At 38.4% G+C, this 20,324-nt stretch overlaps 3 protein-coding genes across 10 annotated transcripts in view; 2 read left to right on the top strand and 1 right to left on the bottom strand.

The window, feature by feature from the left end:
• The first annotated feature begins 482 nt into the window (after nt 1–482).
• On the top strand, nt 483–6,380 carry LOC111265274 (secretory carrier-associated membrane protein 5). 2 transcript variants are annotated; one of them, XM_022841807.2, is made up of 6 exons: nt 483–655; nt 1,629–1,875; nt 2,447–2,615; nt 3,037–3,311; nt 3,580–3,883; nt 4,308–6,380. In XM_022841807.2, the coding sequence occupies exons 2-6, from the start codon at nt 1,732–1,734 to the stop codon at nt 4,313–4,315; spliced, it is 900 nt and encodes a 299-aa protein (XP_022697542.1). In that variant the 5' UTR covers nt 483–655; nt 1,629–1,731; the 3' UTR covers nt 4,316–6,380. The 2 variants fall into 2 exon arrangements, with proteins under 2 accessions (XP_022697542.1, XP_022697543.1); XM_022841808.2 differs by lacking the exons at nt 3,580–3,883; nt 4,308–6,380 and adding an exon at nt 3,312–3,370 and having other exon boundaries at nt 3,037–3,094.
• Nucleotides 5,308–11,937, bottom strand: EloB (transcription elongation factor elongin B). 3 transcript variants are annotated; one of them, XM_086970421.1, is made up of 4 exons: nt 11,721–11,937; nt 9,629–9,721; nt 9,117–9,459; nt 5,308–8,599 (listed from the first exon to the last, which is right to left on the bottom strand). In XM_086970421.1, exons 3-4 carry the CDS (start codon nt 9,369–9,371, stop codon nt 8,519–8,521), a joined length of 336 nt encoding a protein of 111 aa, XP_086826547.1. In that variant the 5' UTR covers nt 9,372–9,459; nt 9,629–9,721; nt 11,721–11,937; the 3' UTR covers nt 5,308–8,518. The 3 variants fall into 3 exon arrangements, with proteins under 3 accessions (XP_086826547.1, XP_022697546.1, XP_022697544.1); XM_022841811.2 differs by having other exon boundaries at nt 9,629–9,654; XM_022841809.2 differs by lacking the exon at nt 9,629–9,721 and having other exon boundaries at nt 11,721–11,934.
• A 5,930-nt stretch (nt 11,938–17,867) lies between these two features.
• LOC111265268 (uncharacterized) overlaps nt 17,868–20,324 on the top strand; it is a 26,299-nt gene continuing 23,842 nt past the window's right edge. For 3 of the 5 annotated variants that reach the window (XM_086970431.1, XM_086970427.1, XM_086970426.1), the window contains exon 1: nt 17,868–19,699. In XM_086970431.1, coding sequence (XP_086826557.1) covers nt 19,662–19,699 — 38 coding nt within the window. In that variant the 5' untranslated portion in view covers nt 17,868–19,661. The remainder of the gene's footprint in view (nt 19,700–20,324) is intronic. The other 2 variants (XM_086970429.1, XM_086970430.1) reach the window with 2 other exon arrangements.

Raw genomic sequence — 20,324 nt, 5'->3', positions numbered from 1 at the left:
ATATAAATCCATCTTCTGAGGAGTACGCTAGCGAGAATTGTGTGCCTGCACTGTCAAATGAAAAACAATAGGGGTGATGAACGAACAAAATAACCACATGCTAATGATGATGATTATAATGCTGGAAAGGAAGAAAATTGATAAATCAATAACACGAAATACGAAAATGACGATGCTGTTCAGAAGATAGATGATGACAGATGACGATTAATAAAAAGAAATAACTTCCATGGGAAATATAATTATGTGTTCCATGCAAATCAGTCGTTCTTGCTGAAAACGATAGTGTCTGTAACTAACCAGGTGAGGCAATACTCCTGCAAGGTATAAACGACGCTCACAATAAGCTCCAGTAAACTCAAATGTGACTTATTGACTTTTGAGCATACTAGTAGACTCCTATTGTTAAGGCCTATAGGTATAATATAATAATTATGTAATAGTAAATTACGCAATTTATAATAATAAGTAAATTATGTATTTTCCGTTAATTTTTGTTAGGAAAAATCAGGGAAAACAGTTCGCTTGGCTGTCAAGAGGAAAACATGGATTTGCTTTACAGTTTCCTTGTACATCGCACTGATATGTGGAAAATTTTCAACCAGAACGTAAATTTTAAAACTACTAAGCTCACATATTGAAAAAACATATTGAGGTAAGTACCATTGCTGTGATGCAAAACCAGCTAACGATATCTACTACGCATGCCCAACTCGCACGTCTCCATAAAATAAGCCAAAATACACAGGTATGCTAAGCGCGTTGCCCGGCATCCAATCTCCAGCAGCCTCTTTTCGATTTGAGGTATACGGTACGGTCTTTAAAGGTTAATCGCGGTGGTTTGTAGAATTTGAATAGACAAACTTCAGCAGCAGGCAGATTCGTTGTTTGGAATGGACAACTTTTTGAGGAAACTTACAACTTAAGAAAATTTGTTGCAGAAAGTTGAAGATATGATTGACGATTCCATGCTATTTCGGACCTAAGCTACATATAAGAAACCCAACTCCATCTAAATGCTACTCATATGAGTACTTATCGATAAACATATCCTAATCCAAAGGTGCGGACGAAATAGGATACCGTTAGGTTTACTTAGGCACATTTGTCTTGGGCATAATATGTTGAAAAAATATATATTCATGCACTGTGGCAATGATACCTCTCATTAATTTTATAAGTTGTCTAAAGTTTCATGCAACCTATCTTCACAAGCTCGTGCTCAATAGGCTACTACAAAACACCTAGAAGGGTACTAATCGAGCGGTTTTGTAAACGATGCATTATTCAGTGGAGTGTACATTGAAGTGGCTAGAGCTTAGTAAATCACTTGCTATTATACACTGCAACCACCATGGAGGCTCGATAGTCATCAAAACGTCAAACTGCAGACCATTTTTAATTACTTTGTCCACTCAGGACTTATTTGCCCTAAGAGGTCATCTATCTGAAACAACGAACATCGTGAAAGTCCAATAAATTCCATTCCATTAAATTGGTACGTAACATTTTCACGCCATTTTTTTCTCATCGTCATAAAATTTTAAGTAACAAAATTGTGACCCCATCTCCCGGAGACTGTAGACCTCAGAACGAACCAATTGATGTGCATAGCTAAAAAATTTCAGGTTATAATCTTCAAACAAACAGATCGGCGCCTTACTGGGACTGCGCTTCGACTGGACGTCTTTTACGGACGCTTAATGCACACTGTGCCCCCAAGGCAGCGCAATGACCAAGACACTTTCGCAATCGCTGCAGCATTTACAGGATGTACAGACTCGTCTTCTAACTCCGTCTCATAAGTCTAAAACAAGCTTTAGCGCCAGTCAAAGCCCTAGTCCCAGAAAAGTCTTGATCGAAGAGATCGCGGAGGTAAATGTTGATTAAATACGTTATGTCGAATGCAGCCAAATACAGGTTGGCGAAATTCCTAATCATATATACGTATATAATAAGCAAACGGGCAAGAATGGAAGATCAGAAGAAAAGTAATCTCTTGAAGCTTGTGTGGAGTTCAAAAGCCAAAGTTTCCTATTGCGTGTAATTTAATATCGGTAAAGGCTAAGTGTTATACCCCCGTAGGATTTAATTTTATAAACTACATGGACCGAAAAATTTGAGGATGTTTAATAGATTTTTATTCGGCAGAACCATTCTTCTAACTAATCTCGACTATTTTTCATATCAATCACCATGGTATAGGTTATCGCACATAATTACATACATTGTTTTAAATTTATTGCATCCAGAAAAAATAAGCAGACTTTCAAAGCGGAAATTCTGAAATGGATAATAATGTTCATTAGTATTAATAATGTTTGGTAGTATTAATAAGTAATAAAAATAATAAGGAGAAATAGTATAAATAGAGTGAGTGTAAATATTATTATACTACTTACTAATGTATGAACTTCATCTATTTCTTCCTATGGAAATCCGTCAGATTAAGGTGTCAGTGAAAGAGCTATTTAGGAAACAGGATGAATTAGATCGTCGAGCAGCGGAGCTTGAGGCGCGTGAACAGTCATTACGAGAAAACCCCGGAAGTACCCGGTCTAATAATTTTCCTCCTCTACCTAAGACTTTCCCTTTCAAGCCATGCTTCTATCAAGGTAACACCTTTTATAGTGTTGTCTACATTAGTGATTCAGTTATAGCACATTTTTTATTCAAAATATTTCAGCAAGAACGCACTCAAAAAAAGTCTCACGGCTCAACATAGCGAACGTTTTGTAAGCAAGCGAAGGCCTAATGGATCGTATTGTGTGGTGGGTAGTTATACACTATATGCGCCATTTTTTCATCTTTGAGATTTACACAAACCTCTCTTCCTGCATACATAAACATAATAGACTCGAAAGTATATGATGCATCTGAGTCGATCGTAACATTATAAGTTCAGCAGTATTTCAATCCAATGGACGGATGAAAAACAGTGAGGCGATTCCCACTCTACGTTCATTTAATTTTGAGATAGTTTTCTTTATGCGATTGTTGATAACTTGCACCTGTTCATATTGGAACCTCTTGCAGATATCAACGTCGAGATACCGCTCGACTATCAGAAAATCGTGCGTTCTGCGTTTTACTTGTGGGTCTTCTATTCACTGCTATTAGTGGCGAATTTGTCTGCTGGCGTAGCTGTTTTGATAGCGAAAAACGATGCAATGATTTTTAAGCGCTCCATTAGATCGATTGTACTCAATGTGCCATTATCGTACCTGTGCTGGTTTCGACCGCTCTATAAGGCATTTCGAAATAATTCGTCGCTCAACTTTATAATGTTTTTCTTGATTTTCGCTATACAGGTGAGATCACTCAGAACAGCGTCGTTCACCAAATCGTAATAGATTGTTTTGATCAAAGATTCGCTTAAGTTTTTTATTCCTTATACTATTTCGTATATGTAGCTCAAAAAGTAACAAGATTACCTAGATTTACCTACAACGTCATTGGCGAGAACGTATACAAAACTTAATGTTACGCATCTATCACTTGAAGCGTCTAGATCCGTCCAAGCAGTGTGATAGTACACAGAGTACCAACTACTTCAATTAGCCCTTTCTCTAAATACAGGTAGGGTTATCTATTGCTGCAGCACTCGGCATCACACGGCAGGGGATTATCAGTATCCCCATCGCCATAGCAGCTTTCAACCAAGGTAAAGTGTTCGGCTTCATCCTGACGGTGATCGCCATAGGTCAGGCTCTGTTCGCTGCAGCCTCGATGCTTTTGATGAGGCGGGTCCACTCATTATATCGTGGCGCAGGCGGTAGCATAAACTGCGCTCGTGCCGAATTCAGAAACGAAGTCTTGAATAATACATACGTCCAGCAAGCGGCCGCTACTGTGGTAAAACAAGTCGGAGATATTGGACAAGGTCTCGACAAACTTTTTAAACTCTTGTAGTCAATACGAAATTATGAACAGAATTAGCACACTATTTTACGGGGAAGCTGTTATGGGCTTTATTTGCATAGGTTGATTCAGTAGATGTGTAGATGCAAATTGCAAAAAATTATATTTTGTTTGTTGTAGAACCTACGAGCCGTAAGCGATTATGAGAATGAAATTACATTATATATACGACGCTCATCGATAGTTCACGGTGCTTGTTAACAGCGTGTCCATCAAAACGATGAAACGCTTGGCGCATAATCATTCATAGACATCTTGGCCAAAAACGCTCGTAAGGACAAACAACAGTCCGTCCAAACTTATCCAGTTATCCTCATAGTCATCCTGTATCTTCATCTGCGCTCAAAACTTTTCTTTCGTATTTGTCTGCTGTTGTCCATAAGTAGAAGGATAGAGATAACGAGGTTCGGAACTGGTAGTAACGCTACGGAACTGGAAATCGAGAACTTTAGCAGGTCACAGTCCCTGAGCTACGACATAATGGACTTCGACATACTCTATCACAAATTCGACATTATTTATTCGACCATAATCCAAAAAGAAAAATAAAATTAAGATTTTAACGGAAAAATGTACGGCGTAAGATGCCAGCAAGCAAAGCTCAGAGAAACTTTTGTTTGTTCGGCAGCTTATTTAAGAAGCACGTATACGCGAAGTTTTAAATCTGTATAATTAGAAGCCGGCTACGCCATAACGTGTTAAGCCAAAATTAATGGGATTCTTAGACATCACTTTAAATACAAAAATTTATTATACTTTTTTTTTCTATGGCCTTCACCGCTTTCGAAAAAGTTGAGAACTAATCCAGTCCGTGCTGGAATTTGTCGGTCAAGAACTGGCTTTTTTGGTCAGAGGCTGTTGTATTGCTTCTTAGCATAGAAAAGTATTCATTACTGAATTAGTTTGCATTTCGAAAAAAATCTTACAACACAGGATTATACAAGGATTCACAAAACTTTTCAGAACGAGCAAACATTTCAACGTTAAGGGGTAATCCGATAACTGAATTTGCTGAAAACAGAAAAATCGATGTTAGGTTAGGTATTTACATTATGCCGGAGTGAGTATAACATTATTTCCTGGCTGAGAAATAATTTGACTTCACTATATTACAGACATGAATTTAATTTCATTTTAGACCTATAGGGTTAACTGATTTGTATCCTGTGTTTTACGTAAAACAATAACGATTGTGATCGGCTTCCGTTTCGAATAACATCGGATCTATTACGTGTTCTTAAAAGGTCGCTGGTTATAATAGCAGCTGACGCGATGCCATAGTGAATAAATTGAATATATTTACAGTCGTCACTCAACTAACACGGCTTTCATTAGTATCACCTTAAAATGTGGTAACGCTACCCATAAACGAAAATACTAGTCCTCTTAATCGATATTTTACTTTATTCGGGCAGACGAATATCTAGCTGTTTGATTTCACTGCTTTACCTATCGTTATATTCGATTGGTCGAAAGTAATTCCCTTTTTCTAATTTTAAATGCCGATAACTTATTTGGGGCACTGGCTTTTCTTACTACAATGCTCCATACGTTTCTTGATCTTCTTGTATTGATATGACGTCAAACGAATTCCTTGACAAATAACAGAGCATCTATAAAGGCGCTCTATTTATATACATATTTTTGGGTTTGTCTCCTTATTTTGAATTGTCTAGCCCCGCATCATGCTGCATGAGCATACATGTATAAACCATGTGCCTGAATTTAGTGAAAAAATTTTGGGATCGCCAAAGCTTTTCATGAGAACCATTCATGACAAATGCGACTTGTATGCGTTCAAATGCTTTACAAGTTCTTGTACATTTTCTTTTCCTTAAACTGTTTCCTAGTGCACCCTGCGGCGGTTCAGGTTAAGACGGCGACTAACGCATAGCTGTGTAGAAAACTCTGAGGTGACCATTCCTTAAAAGGAGGACGCTTAATGGTTGAAAGTGAGAGCTCTAGAAATGCTGAGCACCTATTGTATAAGGATACTGCTAATTTCCATGTAATTCTACATATAGTTTCATCGTTTCAACGTTTTCCAGGGTTGGGACTGTGATAGTAAAGAGCTTAGTGCCAAATGTTTTTAGCTTTTCTTATTTTTTCATTTCATAAAAAATCACTAACAGACAGGCCACAATGTAAATAATACAACAAACATAGAAAAATCTACCAGCTTTAAGGCTAGATAGGAAAATGTGCAGATAACAAAGTTCGAAGGTTGCCTTCCCAGTACTCTTCAAATAACAATATTACTCTTTCAATCTAAAATTGAAAATTACGACACCACTTTTCGACTAACTTCAGTATTATATACTGCTAATTCTGTTGTTGTTCGTTTAATAATAATTGCATTCTCCATAATTCTTTACACGTACGACTGCGAGGGGTTATTGCTTCTGTTCGCGTTGTAATTTGTGATGATGCTGAATAAAGACTGTAATGAAGTAAGAATACTTCATTTAAGTTTTAATTAAATTAGACATACTTTCGCAAGGAGATGATTACCAACTGAATTTTTATCTAACTTTATTATCGAGATCCGAAAGATCTGTGCTACTTGGTTCCTACCAAAGCTGCATTCCCAATGGTCTACTATTAGATGTCTATAAATAACCATTATAAATAACACAATGCGAACAGCTACATTACATCGTCCCTCCTTATTCTTTCACGTACCCGGTAATTTAGGCTTCATATATATTTCCTTTTTCTTTTCATCTAGGACATCTTTTCTATATATATATATATAATCTGCCACTCTCTCCTCTGTTAGTTCCGTATTGATTCTGCTTATTATTAATAGTAATAATTATGTAACTGCTGTACGTCGTATTCTCACTTGCAATGTTTCAGTTTGTCTGCGTCTTATAGTCTCTACATCGCTTTTCTTGCTTCCCTTTTTATGGCGACCAAGTAAAGACGATTCACACGATAAATACAACAATGATAGTTATACTGATAGTGATTGTAATAGAAATATAATAGTAACCAAAGTTTCGAACAAAAGGATACGCCAAAACTGTTTACTAGCAATTTGTAATTAGTTTTATACTTTCTTACAAGACCTGTAGTGACTAACATACTGCCTGGTTTACAATTATACAATTGTAGTTAATAATAGTTGTAACAGTTACACACTGTGTGTACTCGTTCTTGTATTCTTTATTGTCACTGTCACAGTTTAATATAATAAATATATCTTCATTCAGTACGATCGCCACCAAGTACATGTGCCAATATATATATGGGCATGTGTGCAGCAATCATAGCAATCAATTAGATTACAACGCTTTATACACATATATATATATATGTATACATGTATATATATGTATACATGTATATATATATATATATATATATACATGTATATATATATATATACATGTATATATATATATTATAGTGCCACCACTTCTTTCCTTATATTTCTTTTCACAGTCATCTTCTTTGCCTCAAATCTTCAATTCTCCTACAACGACGTTCTGGACTAAAAAGTTCGGTTTTTCTAGTAGAAATTACGATTGTAATAATTAAATAACTAGACAAAATCGACAACAAAAAAATATGTTCTATACGCGCAAGTGTGTAGAATTTGCTGGTAAAGCTACAAAAACGTCGTGATAGGCACGACGCGGCCTTGACCAACATGTTATCATATTTCTGTTTTTCTTTCATTAACAATGACGTCATGTAGTAGCAAAAGTCCACCGAGAAGTGAAAAAAAACGATGTGTCAAGAGATAGGAAAGGAGTTAATTGAAAAGGGTGAGCAAGATCTAGCTAAACGGCGGGGAATATGGGACTAACGTCTAACGTCCTACCGTCGGTGAATTACTGAAGCAATTGACTGATTTATGTTTTTTTTTTTAGGTAACTATTGCTCTTCGCCATTTTCTGATTATATTTTATTTTCAAAGCTTTTCTTTAGTGGGGCGTGACTGGTTCGTCCCACCTGCATATATATATGACCCACGTGCATAATCTCCATCTGTTGGAATTTTCATTTTCTTGTCCATTTGTCTTTTGAACACATAGCTTAATATCATTGTCCTGGAATTGGTTTACTGTTGTAGTTATTGTTATTATTTTTACACTTTTCGTCGAACTTTATACGTTCTCAGCATTTGAGTACTTTTCTTGTCTTCTGATCGTCATCTGAATTTTGAACACACTGGCTCATGCACCTGAATGGATGCTTTTGATATGATGATGAACATGATGTGCCTGTGATAATGATGTATCAAACAGGCAATAACCTTTCGTTAACCAGTAGTTTCTCTTAACAAATCCGACAGAAAAGGTCATTCTAGAAACCTGATTAACAGAACAGCAAGAATACACTAATTATTAGTTCTTTCTTTAAAAAAATACAAATGAATAATGAAGGGGTGAAATGGGTGCATTATTAGGGCAAAACAAATATTTCGGGGAAGTACTGCTTTCGGCAGAGGGGGACTATTCGTGGGGGGAAAGTGGCATAGGAATCTTTTGAAATGACGCCATCGATGAGTACGAGCCATAAGAAAGAATGAATCCACTGCAGATCTTTTCTTAGGTAGGGGTTGGGCCAGGTACTACATCTTCTTCGCTTAGGCGCAGGCCGGGTCCACCGCCGAATCCTGGCTCTTCATGACATCAGGCAGCTCGGGTGGCGACGATAACGGAGTGATCTATATTAATAATTAGACAATTACATTTCTATCAGTACTTCTTTCCTATGTGTCGATCAAATAACCTGAATATGTATGCATACCTGTCTTATCGCAGCAAAGTAGACTTTTTACTTCTGTATTATATTGTTATTATGACAAACTAGGCATAATTGATTCGAAATAAAAGCAACGTGTTTCTTTTGCAGAAATCCATACTTTTTCTCATATAATAATTTCATCGAAGTGAAGCTATGATTACGTACAATACCTTTTGCTAGCACAGCAAACAATTTATTCTAAGTTCCTGAGATATACAATAATACCAACGTCAGTAGGGATACACATTTCGTAGAGACTGTGTCACTACGAGACCGAGGGCGCGCACCTCGTGACTTCTGTATTCGTGGAGTTGAAAAAAATTACAAAGCAGAAAGCTGGGGTTATGCACTCTTCAAAGTAAGGGTTGGCTTGAAAAAAATGAAAGACAGAGACATTATAGTACAGCAATCATTTGTTTGAAAAGCTGCTTAGTTACCTCTAGGGTCTCATCGCTTACGGCCAGTCCGATTGTAGCGGGCGCTTGCGCTTTGGCCGAATTCGCGTTGAGACCGCAGTCGGTCAACGTCTTATTATCGTCCATCTGGATATCGTTGTGGTACAAGCGTTGTTCCTCAGGTTTGATTTTAAGGATGCCATGGATCATTTTCTTGAGATCGAGCACGGGCGTCGTTTCCTTAGCATCAAGGAAGAGGGTGGTCTGCTTACGGCGAACCATGACAAAAACATCCATGGCGGCAAAGGTGTAAATACTATTACGCCGAAAGGCACCAAAAAATGAAGTATGGCCAAGAACGAATTGTCGGAGCTTCAGCTATTCGCTTTGGAAATGAGAAAAACAAAAAAAATAATAGGATTTAATAAAGCCTGTCAAATTTAAAAGTATCTAATATATCGCTGTGCACTGATATATGAGATTCACGATTTAGGTTGATGTTTTAGACTATCTAATTATTGGATTTTTGATCACGATATTGCAGAATATTTTACCTGAAAAGTATCTCCGTACGGTTTTCCTGGGTGAGAGAAGGAGAGATGCATAAAGATCGCATATTCTCAACCGATAAGCAAAAGAGATATTTGCTACAACGCGAAAACTAGTATTATTAGAAAAAGCAAAATATTTATGGAAAACTACCCTAGGCACTAATCAGGTACTAGTGGCCAGCCAGCTTTGCTTACAGTGAAACGGCTACTAATAGCTTTGGAGGTTCTTAGGCATCGCATTTTCCCAGCGAGCATAGATTTCAAGCTGTGTGCAGTGCCCGTACGCAGCTAAAGACCTCGCAGTCATGAAAACCTTTATTCTCACTACTGTTTAAAACGCTAACATACACGCAATGTTAAGCCCGCGTCACAGGACTTGTATGACCCCAAGTGAAATATGACGACATTCTGATCTGAAAGATTATAAGATGAAAATGACAACCTATATAATTATAGTGAGTCCTCAAGTACAAGCCTAATATAGTAAACACTAGGAAATAGCTACATACTGTACCCCACACAACATAGCTTCAACTAGATATTAAAGAAATGTTATGATATTCGGAGTTCTTGATCATTCAGATAACTGCTAATTTGCCACAATAAAAGACAAAAGATCAAAAATCGTTTCACATTAAGAAATAATAGATCCCCTTCCTGTTCTTAATAACAACCGAATCCCATCTGTAGACCAACAAATTGTTGTTGCAGTTTAGCCGAAATTTTTGCATTGGACAGCGAGCATTTTCTAGGGCTGTTGAACACCACCGTCCCAAAATATTTTATTGAAAGATGTATGCTGTTGTCATATCTCACAATACACACCTGCACTGGGTACTACTATTTGAAAAAAAATCCAAAAGTATTTTTGAAACAGCTAGCCTTTAGGCCTCGAATAATGTTTGGCTCAATTCGAAAACAATCACGATAACAGCAATAGGTACGAGATTTGCTATTACATCATCACACCTTCAAAATTGGTTTTGCAGCATAGTGTAAATCCTATATTTGTTGTTAAAGCCCGTATCTAGTGGAAATAACAAATAAGAACTCATACCGAAATCAACGATCCGACCTGGCATCTAAACAAAATACTAAAAAAAAAGTGGAAGTGACGAGACGGTCTTCAACTTTTACCCAGTTCGAAAAACGGACCCGTCTGTATTTCGCTAGTTGTAGATTTTTGCAACATCAGCGTGCACATCACCACTGTTTCTAGAATCTTCTTTCTGGCTTTTTGTTACCACTGATGCCCTGTTCTTGATACAGCGTTGTTTACGTTCGTCAGCTGTCGCAATATTAAATTTCCTATTTATTACAGCATAATCTTTGTACGACTAATAATATCAGCAAAGAATATGGTGACCGCTTCGTTTGGCGTTAATTATAGATATGCCACATGAGCCTTTATACGGACCAATGCAAACCGAACTAATTTTCCCCCGTGCGTTTTACCCTCCCCCCCCCCCGGCTATCATTACTCCACTTAAAGCCAATAAAAAATCTTTCAAGCTTAACGTCCGGTGCTAGTCCCGTTCAACGGTACTTCGAACGTTTGGTTCCATCCAACACAAAGCTAACACCCAGTGTCGAACTTAAACCATATCACGTGTCCCTAAGTTCAGTCGGAGGCAAAAACTGCACCATGACGGGAATAAACTGCCATATACCTATCCTATCGAATGTAACATATAACTCAACGGCAGTACCAACATTTGAGGGTGATTAGGTGGCTTAATGCGTAAGTCAGACAAGGTATTTCATTTCGAACTTAATAATGAACGGATCATTCGGATTAATCCACAAAGATTGTCCTGCTCAGTCAGCTTTCCTGGCATATATGGAGAAAATGCGCTTGAACTTTGTCCATCACTTTTCGAGCTTTGATTCTTTATATCGATTATCATGCACAACACATCCTTTCAAGACATAGCAAAATCAGTGGCGACGGCTACCAAAGCTCGACGGGAGTTTCGGCCGAGCAAACATAGATAGGATTCAGACCAGCACCGGCTGCAAACCTAGTAGCTGCTAACCTTGGATATCTCTGATATAGCCTGCATAGACTGCGACTTTCAAAGAAAGCCCTACTTACACTTCCAATTGGATTGCAGAGGCTTCACTTTTCATATGCACACCAGCACCACCGTAACCGAAGAGAGTAAACGATGGCGAGGTCTTCGTTACTGCTGTAACAATTGACGAACACTTCACAACTCAGTTCGCCTGTGTACTCTACTCACTGGCTTCTCACTCACTCACTCACCCACCCACCCGCTTTCCTGCTTGATGCTGTGTCGACCAGCGAAGAGTCTAGAGGCACTACTAGTCTCGACGGGACTTCGTATCATCGTCTGCTAGTATCGCCGTCCATCGGTGAAGGTGATTTTCTAAAAACAAAGATGGCGCCAACCGCTTCTCTACATTGGGCATAGCAAGCCGCAAGCGGGCGAAACAATGCCAACGCGGCGATGCCCCATATAGAGACTTCGCTAGTATCAACTTAACTTTGAATACGAATCAGCATAAATACGTGGAATTAACACAACTATATTGACTATGGTAATCGCTGTGAGCACATTTTCTGAATAAATAAAAAAACTGAATAAATAAAATTTAAATGGGATAATATTAATACTAAAAGATGAAATTTCGCTCGTCGAATGACCCACTATTTATGCTTCTGAAATTTACTTTTCACAGAGCACAGCCGAAAAACATTTACTGTCCACTTATTTGTTTTTCATTACCTCAGTTTAAATGTGCCTCACGAATGTAATACTCCATTGACTTATCCGACTGCTACATTCCCTGTCCTACACATAAAACAATGCTTCGCTATAGGAAAAAATAAAAAAAATCTCTCTATACATTTGTTTGCTCAAATAATCTCCGTTTTTGTATATTACTTGTTTTTTATTTATTACAAGTAAGATATCTCTCTTTATGCTCCTCAAGCCTGTTACCATCGCCGTGTCTTAAGGTTTTACATATTCAAATTCGCGTTTGATAATATAGAAATCATCTCAAATAACACCGATAATAATAATAATAAACGACAGTAAGTCGAAATTGGTTAAAAGGGAAAAACGGGATCGGAAAAGCTAATTGTGGAAGCTATATATTTTATTAAAATTACTTTTATTGATTGATTAATTGTGTATTACAATATTTATCTTTTTTTCTTATTGGAGTTCTCAAGCCAGTTTTTGGTGATTGTTTTTACGTTTCAGTTACTCTGGGTTTGGATCTACCTTTATTACGTTATACCTTAATGATCCTTATATGATATTGTTTTACTAAATAACGATAATGTCCCATTTCGTGAAAAGGTATCTACTTTAAAATGGGGGTTCAGGGTAAAATTTTATTGCATGAGTAAGGACGACAACAAAATGCTTTGATTGAGAAGTAAAGGAACAGCCTCTCAGCGCTATATAGGAGTTAGCCCTCAGCGAATAGAAATTAGCAAAAGATAAGGAATAAGCAAAAACAAGTATTGCTTCCCGGTCAACCCTAATAATACTTCTAGGGTTTCAACACATATAGCTTGCTAAGATAAATCATCATTAAAATTAGACCCATCTTCGCCACGAACCACCTTCTAAATCCTCGTAGAACTAACTTTGTTCGCAAGTTAGGCTTCGAGTCCTACTTAAAAGGCCACAATATACATGTTTTTCTATATATTGTCTAGTAACACGCAAGTACCGGCACAACTGAAATTGATTTAGACAGCATTTATATAGCGAATGTAATTAAAACACTTTCAGTTACTAACATTATATAAGTACTGTCTGAAGATGCCTATGGTCAGTTCAAGTTCAGACTAAGTAATTTTAAACATATGCTCATGAGGGCGCTATATTGCTGCAAACATTAGTGCCTGGAACTTAAAGTAATACAAGTGTAATTTAACTTTAAGGCAAACCAGGCTACGTCAGACTGGGTAGAAAAAAACCCTTAGCACTCGAAGTGAAGTTACCATGAGTAAGCGTCATTTTTCCTTATTTTCGGTAGAAATTCGCCCCAAAAGGTTACTCTTTCCCGCTTTTATTGCGCTAGTGATTTAGGAATTGTGTATTTAGTATACATAGCATCTTGGATCGCTTGTACATTCTTTAAGCTATGGCATTTCCTCTGCTAGCTAATGTTTAACAATAGTTGCATACGGAAATTTCTCTTAACTGATTAGATATGACAGACATACATCTTTCATAAGTTTTTCTTCTGAACTCCGCACGCCGAGTCACCGACCATAGACACGAACTATACTAGCTAATCTTGGCAGAGGACATTGCAGATTGTTTTTTCTCGTGCAATATCGAGTCTGTATCTAATCATTTGCTGATCAGACATCTGCTGATCGCGACTAGAAATCAGCTACGTTCTGTCGTGATGTGATTCATCATTTTCAACTATTTTCCCACTAACTTCATAGCTTATCATATGAAAATTTACTTAAGCGTTGTTATCTAGGATCAAGTTTCGAAAAGTGTCATAATTCAGTGTATATTATCTTCTGTAACCCGAGTATGCTAAAACGAGGAGTATTTGCATGATCACAATCAAAATCGCTACGAAACAGTCTAGACCTTATGGCCGCGTCATTGATGGCTGTTTGTGCCAGCCGTGGCGCTTAATATCTGCATAGTCGGGAAATGATTGGATATATTAAGATATACTTGCAGAATATTGAATGATAAATCCAATTAATAAAATTGTGTTTCTATTTACAAAACGAACAAGTATGTAATAACAGTTAGAGAGTCTTCATAGAAACAGTTTAGTTTTTCATTTTTAATATTAAAACATCTATAGTTATTATCTAAACATTTTTGGAGATTGAACTATCTTTTCGAAGTAAAGGTACATGCAAAAGATGCCGTGGCCCTTTTGCCTTCCGGCTAAATAACACCACAGCTTATCAAAATTATTAATACGATTTAGATGGCTACAGTCTAATAGTACAGTATTTACAGGCATTTCAAACAAGATAAATACAAAACGTCATCTCGCACAACGTGAAGGTGGCAACCAACGTGAATATGTTAACTTCAATATATATTTGTATATGCGCGTATATGTGTGAAGTGGCGTTGCTTCAAAAAACCCGTACTTTTGTGAGTAATGTATCGCAGCAAAGATGAGGCTGATAGAGCCCAACAAAAAACAAGCGTTAAATTGACAAACGTGCTGGAAATGGCACCTTTATTTAAACAAAAGGAATAAAAATGCCATGCAATGATCCACCTCTGTCTGATAGTTATCCTATGTGCAAGCTACATCGAAAACAGAGATAATATATTGATAATGGATACGTTTTCCATCAAAATACCAGTCAATACAGCTGTGTCACCTCACAGTAACTCCTGATATTCGTATTTGTTCGAGCGCATCTATTAGTCCCGAGGCATTTGGAGACGAAATGCTATCTTGTCCATTTTAAACCAAATTTTAGGACTGGCAGCTAATTGATGTCCTAGCATTACATGACATTTTCGACATAGGGGCCATTGATGATGAAGAAGTTCCGCATCCATTATGTATGGATTTAAACAAAAGCTTAAGAATATCTAAGAAGATAGCTTAAAGCTATGTGGATTTTTGCGCGAAGAAAAATGCCAGGAACTGGCTATAAATGCCGTGTCAAGTGCAATAGGTTCCTAAAAATGAGATATTGATTTCCGTTCTCAATTGCAGAGCATAAAAGGTCGTTATAATTTTCATCTGTACAACGAGCTAATATCGATCTTAAATTGCACCATAGATGGTTAGCTTATTGCCATTATGGAACATGATTTCTTCTTCTTACATCTTAAGAAGCAATACAATCCTTCACTTGGTTGATATTCTTCGATCAATGTGTATACATATGTATATATATTCATGTAGGAGCTCTAGATGCGGGAAAAGTTTTTGTCGAATCATGCCGCTTGTAATTTCATGGTACCATCTTTAAGATATCAGGCAAGTTTCTCAAATTAGTTTGTAAATAAAAAAAACATTTTGTCGTCCCACGTTGACTTCTATTTCACTGTTCTCTATTGCTAAAACATAATAGCCATTATTATACGAAGAGTAATTAACCATTCCTCATCCGTACCTCACCTGAACTGTTGTGTAATATAGTGGCCATTTGAGAGTCTGTCGGAGTAGAGCATTTGTGTACTCTAGCATCTGTAACAGTGAGACACATATTTTAAATAAACAGGCAATTCGAAAATTTATTATTACAACTGTTAAAATGTTTATTTGTATATTTGCTTAAATATTTATAAATGATGTGATAATCTTTTAGAGTATTCTCTTGACCTAATAATGCTTATTTTTTAGGTTCTGATATGAAAGATATGATAAAATAAAAATAAAAAAATGTCAAACATTAAATACTGGAAAAGAATTTTGTTATGAAAATAATCGTGGTAGTTTGTCACGACCTGGGTCGGATAAACGACTGCAGCTGAGGCAGGCATAAATAGAACTAGGTTTGGTTTTCCTCAGAAAAATGGCCACCGTATAATAATATACCGACATTCAATTACCATAATTACATAATCCTGTTACCTTCATTGTTTGAGAGCTTAATGCAGTGAACTTTAATTAAAAATGTAATGTATCCTTATCGCTAACATGAATTTCATTTAAGGCTAGAATCGTTCTCGTACCTTACAGAATCGTTGGCAATTGGATAAAATATTCCTTTTACTCAACATTTTTTTTTTATGAAAAAATAATACAGCGCTCTCGAAAATGATCTCATCGACCCGAACTCACAAACCCGATAGGCTTTGTTTATTACATTTAATTGGCGCTAGCTCGCCATGTTTTTTCTAGCGTTTGCGTCCAATTTTTCGGTAAAATTCCCTTTATGGATGACACATTTAATTTATTCATTCTCGCAAATTTGCCCATAAGAAACCCGCCCAATCAATTTGCAATAAATTAACGCCATACCAGTAAATTCGGCCTAGAAAGTAGCAAGTGTTGATTTGCGATTTATTGTCTGACTAAGCAAGCAGGTGGGAATTTCTTGTAACTAATGTCCGAAGTCTCGAGATGTATATGATTTAAGCCAAGAGTTGGATTTTCGATTTCTGTGAACATTCATTGTCCCATTTACATGTGATTTTTGTGTTTGAGTGCAACACAGTGATCCGTTTTACTTCCTCCTACTGGATCTCTTTCAGATACAAGAATGGCACCGCTATAAGCTTTCTTAGCCGCTGCAATGGCAGTGTACCTGATGCACTTAGATAGGGTTGACTTGCACAACTGCACCAGCAGGGGGCGCTAATGGTGTCCGGGCCTCAAGTGTGCCTGAAATAGTCCTCCTCACAGGGTTCAGAGGACCGTTTTGGGGGGCTCACAAAGGTCGGGTGTCGACGGAGCTGAGTGTTAAGGCTGTTCTGGGCAATTGAGAGGAGGAGGGAACTCTGCAACGAAAGAAAAAGAGGTGCTGAGGTTAGGGGGTAAGAACTCCCATATGGCTTCACCCAACTACGAATCAGCATAGAAGCCTCGTCCATAGAATCTCTTCTACACGCGTCAGTAGCGAAAGTAACGAAGGAGAAAAGCGGAGGCCTCAAGAAAATGGAAAACGATTTTCTTATAAGTTGTGCAAGAGCTTAAGTTTGACTGGCTATTCAGTGTTGGAAGAAGCCAGTGTTTAAGATAATTTAAATAGGTTAATAACAGTAGGCAAATTACACTAGTAGCTTCTTGAATACTTACTTCATAGCTTTAATTTCAAAAATAACACGTTAACAACTTTCTAGATCAGAAAATAATAATAGTTTATTTAGGTTTCGCAGTTCTGTTTTTTTATTCGCAAATATTATTGTTTAATACTACCAAAAATAATATTAGCCTTTAATAATTCTTAACGTTTAATAGGCATAAATATGATAAAGTATCTAAGTAATCAGGTTGACGTTATAAGCGCACAAGAACTTTATTGATTATTGTCATTAGTAAGTAATCAGGTAAGACAAATAAATAAGTTATACACTTCTGATCCTCTTTTTTAAATAAAAGGTTGGCATAGTTGACTAACTGCGTAAAAGTTTATGACATAATTTCATTTTAATGGAACCTTTGAGGTTTTCTGCTTAGTTATAGGAGATAGAAATACACGTCTCAGCTACAATTATCATTCCGAATTTTTACAGCTTTTTATGTATAGTCGTATGCATTAGCTACACAATGTTGCAATGTATTCGTTTCGTTATTCGCGAAGGCCTAGTGTCTATTTTGAATTAACGAATAGATAGTATATCAAATATAAGAGTCGATATACGTGTTAAGTTAAATATATTTTAAAAGTGATATATGTTTATTTCATAACCCAGGGAAAAAACTGCGTTGATTAGTAATCTACATGCGCCCACCTCAATATGCCCGTTTGATGACAATTCGACCTATACTTTTTGCCTATCCATCTCACTATAGCATCATCATCATAGTAAACTTCGTGACTCACAATATCAATTGCAAATATATACCCAATAGCATACGGTCGTAACCCATCGTATTCCCCCGCTCTCCGTCTCCAAGCCATCGTCTAGGCTTCTATGCATACGACTTCTCTGTGCGAGCAGGCGGCGGGACAGACAGACAGACAGACCGACAGACCGACAAGGCTATCGATCTCGCTCTCCTTTTGCACTGCGGCTGAAATAGCTTGAGTTGGTCGTATCTCTGCCTGTGTGTGTCTCGCCTTCCTTCTCTCTATCTCTGTATGGATCGCTGTATCAGCCGGCTGCCTTGTTTTTTCTCCCGTTGCTGGGTACCTTAGGACATAGTGACTTGTCTAGCACAGCCTGCGACTGCCGACTAACCGCCGCTGCTCTGGCTACTGCTACAATCACTAAAACAGCCTTAAGCAGCCGCCATCGTTGTCGCTGCCGCGGCCGCCGTAGCAGCCAGTCGCAGCGTTGCTTGGCTGATCTTAGTTACACGATCATCGCAGCTACCGCCACTCCGTTGTTGGTCGAGTGGCTGCCGCCACCGTCGCCGGCGCCATCGCTATAGAGTCGCTGCTGCCGTCGGCTGTTGGCGGTGTTAGGGGTCTGATTAGTCCTGGTCGGTCTTCGCTGGTCGCTGCCGAGTGCTCCGTGGTGCTGGTACCGGGGCCCATTATTGTATCTGGTGCAGATTAGGTGGTGATTGGTGTGAGCAAATCTAGAGAAGTGCGTAGAAGAAAGACTATCTGGCTGGTACGGAATTCAGGGAAATAGCACAGGAAAAAACTGGTAGGAAGCGGCCGCACAAAGGCCGAGCAACGACCGAAGGAACCGAAGGATATCTTCGTTTGTTAGAATCTGCGTTTCTCATTCGTAGTTCTCGTACGAGAGCCGAGAGCACGAGAATTTGCCGACTGCCATCGATTCAGGCAAAGTGTCTTGAAATAACTATCCGTCAGGTAACGTCGGCTCGTGCAAAGACGACTGCAGCAGCCGCTCTTCGCTGTGCTCGAATCACGGTGCCAGAAGGAAAAAGCTCAGTGTGTAGGTGTGGAGTGCTAACCGTCGAATCGCCGCTGATCGACGAAACCAGCCGTCGAAAAGTACGGAATATTCGCACTCGTATAATACTACTGCCCTCGTTGTCTGACCATAAGCTACCCCTTTCTCCCCCAGCTGTAAGCAACGAGACTCCTGTGCTTGCTCTTAGTTAATAGGCATCCTACAGTAAGGGACGCGAGGCCTGCCGCCTGCACCCACCCAGTTACCTCTCTCTCATATTAATCTAATCCGTTCGTGGTAGTAGTGGTATTAATCCGAATAGGGATCGACGACACCACGATACGCTTCGGAGTTGCCCCCGTCGACAACGGTTGCGTCTGCTACAGACGGCAGCTATCGAGGAGGAGCTGTTCTGTAGAAGCATACAGAACTACGACTACGACCAGTTGAAGGTGCCAGCGCTTGTTACAGTGATCGTTAGCGCAATCGATAACCACAGGGTCCAGCACCGGAGCGCCGTCGGTCGTGCGAACAACGTTGTTACTACTGTAGGTGCAAGTGCAAACAAGATGGCATTCCGCAACGGAGGCAGCCATTCCAGTAACGGGTAGGTGAAGTTGGACGTTGGAATCGGCCATATGTATCAGGTTGTTCAGACAGGCCAGTAATGAAGGTCTCTTTTAGGGTCGTGTCTAACTCTCACTCACTTGCATACTTTACCTGTTTCGTATCTATTGACGTGATGTAGATAGACGAGCGACCGAGCACTAATATATATATATATATATATATATTCGTTAGATGTGTATATTATGTTTAAGTAATGTTATGTAACAGATAGCAGAGCCTAGCCCACATAGCTAGTGAAGATGTTCGCCGATGTATAGCGTGGCAACTTAACGATTGCATAAACTATGATACTGACACATACATGCGCGCACGTAGACAAACGTGCGCATGCACGTACATACACATACACATGCACATAAACATACGTATACGCATATACATATACACCACACGCGTACGAACATAAAAACAGATATATACACATAAACATACACACATTAACACAAACACTCATGCACAGGCACATTTACACACACACACACGCACAGGCACACTTACACATACACACACGCACAGGCACACTTACACATACACACACGCACAGGAACACTTACACACGCACAGGCACACTTACACACACACACACACACACACAGGCACAC

Source organism: Varroa jacobsoni, unplaced genomic scaffold (genome assembly GCF_002532875.2).
Source record: "Varroa jacobsoni isolate VJ856 unplaced genomic scaffold, vjacob_1.0 scaffold_950, whole genome shotgun sequence".
Taxonomy (NCBI): Eukaryota; Metazoa; Arthropoda; class Arachnida; order Mesostigmata; family Varroidae; genus Varroa; species Varroa jacobsoni.
This window is presented reverse-complemented; position numbering and strand designations above follow the sequence as displayed.

Bases quoted from the DNA above. Each gene is read 5' to 3' on its own strand.
- LOC111265274 (XM_022841807.2), top strand. From the start codon at position 1,732: ATGACCAAGACACTTTCGCAATCGCTGCAGCATTTACAGGATGTACAG. The intron at 1,876-2,446 runs GTAAATGTTGAT...GAAATCCGTCAG, and splicing joins TGATCGAAGAGATCGCGGAG to ATTAAGGTGTCAGTGAAAGA. The intron at 2,616-3,036 runs GTAACACCTTTT...AACCTCTTGCAG, and splicing joins CAAGCCATGCTTCTATCAAG to ATATCAACGTCGAGATACCG.
- EloB (XM_086970421.1), bottom strand. From the start codon at position 9,371: ATGGATGTTTTTGTCATGGTTCGCCGTAAGCAGACCACCCTCTTCCTT. The intron at 8,600-9,116 runs GTAACTAAGCAG...TTATTAATATAG, and splicing joins TAAGCGATGAGACCCTAGAG to ATCACTCCGTTATCGTCGCC.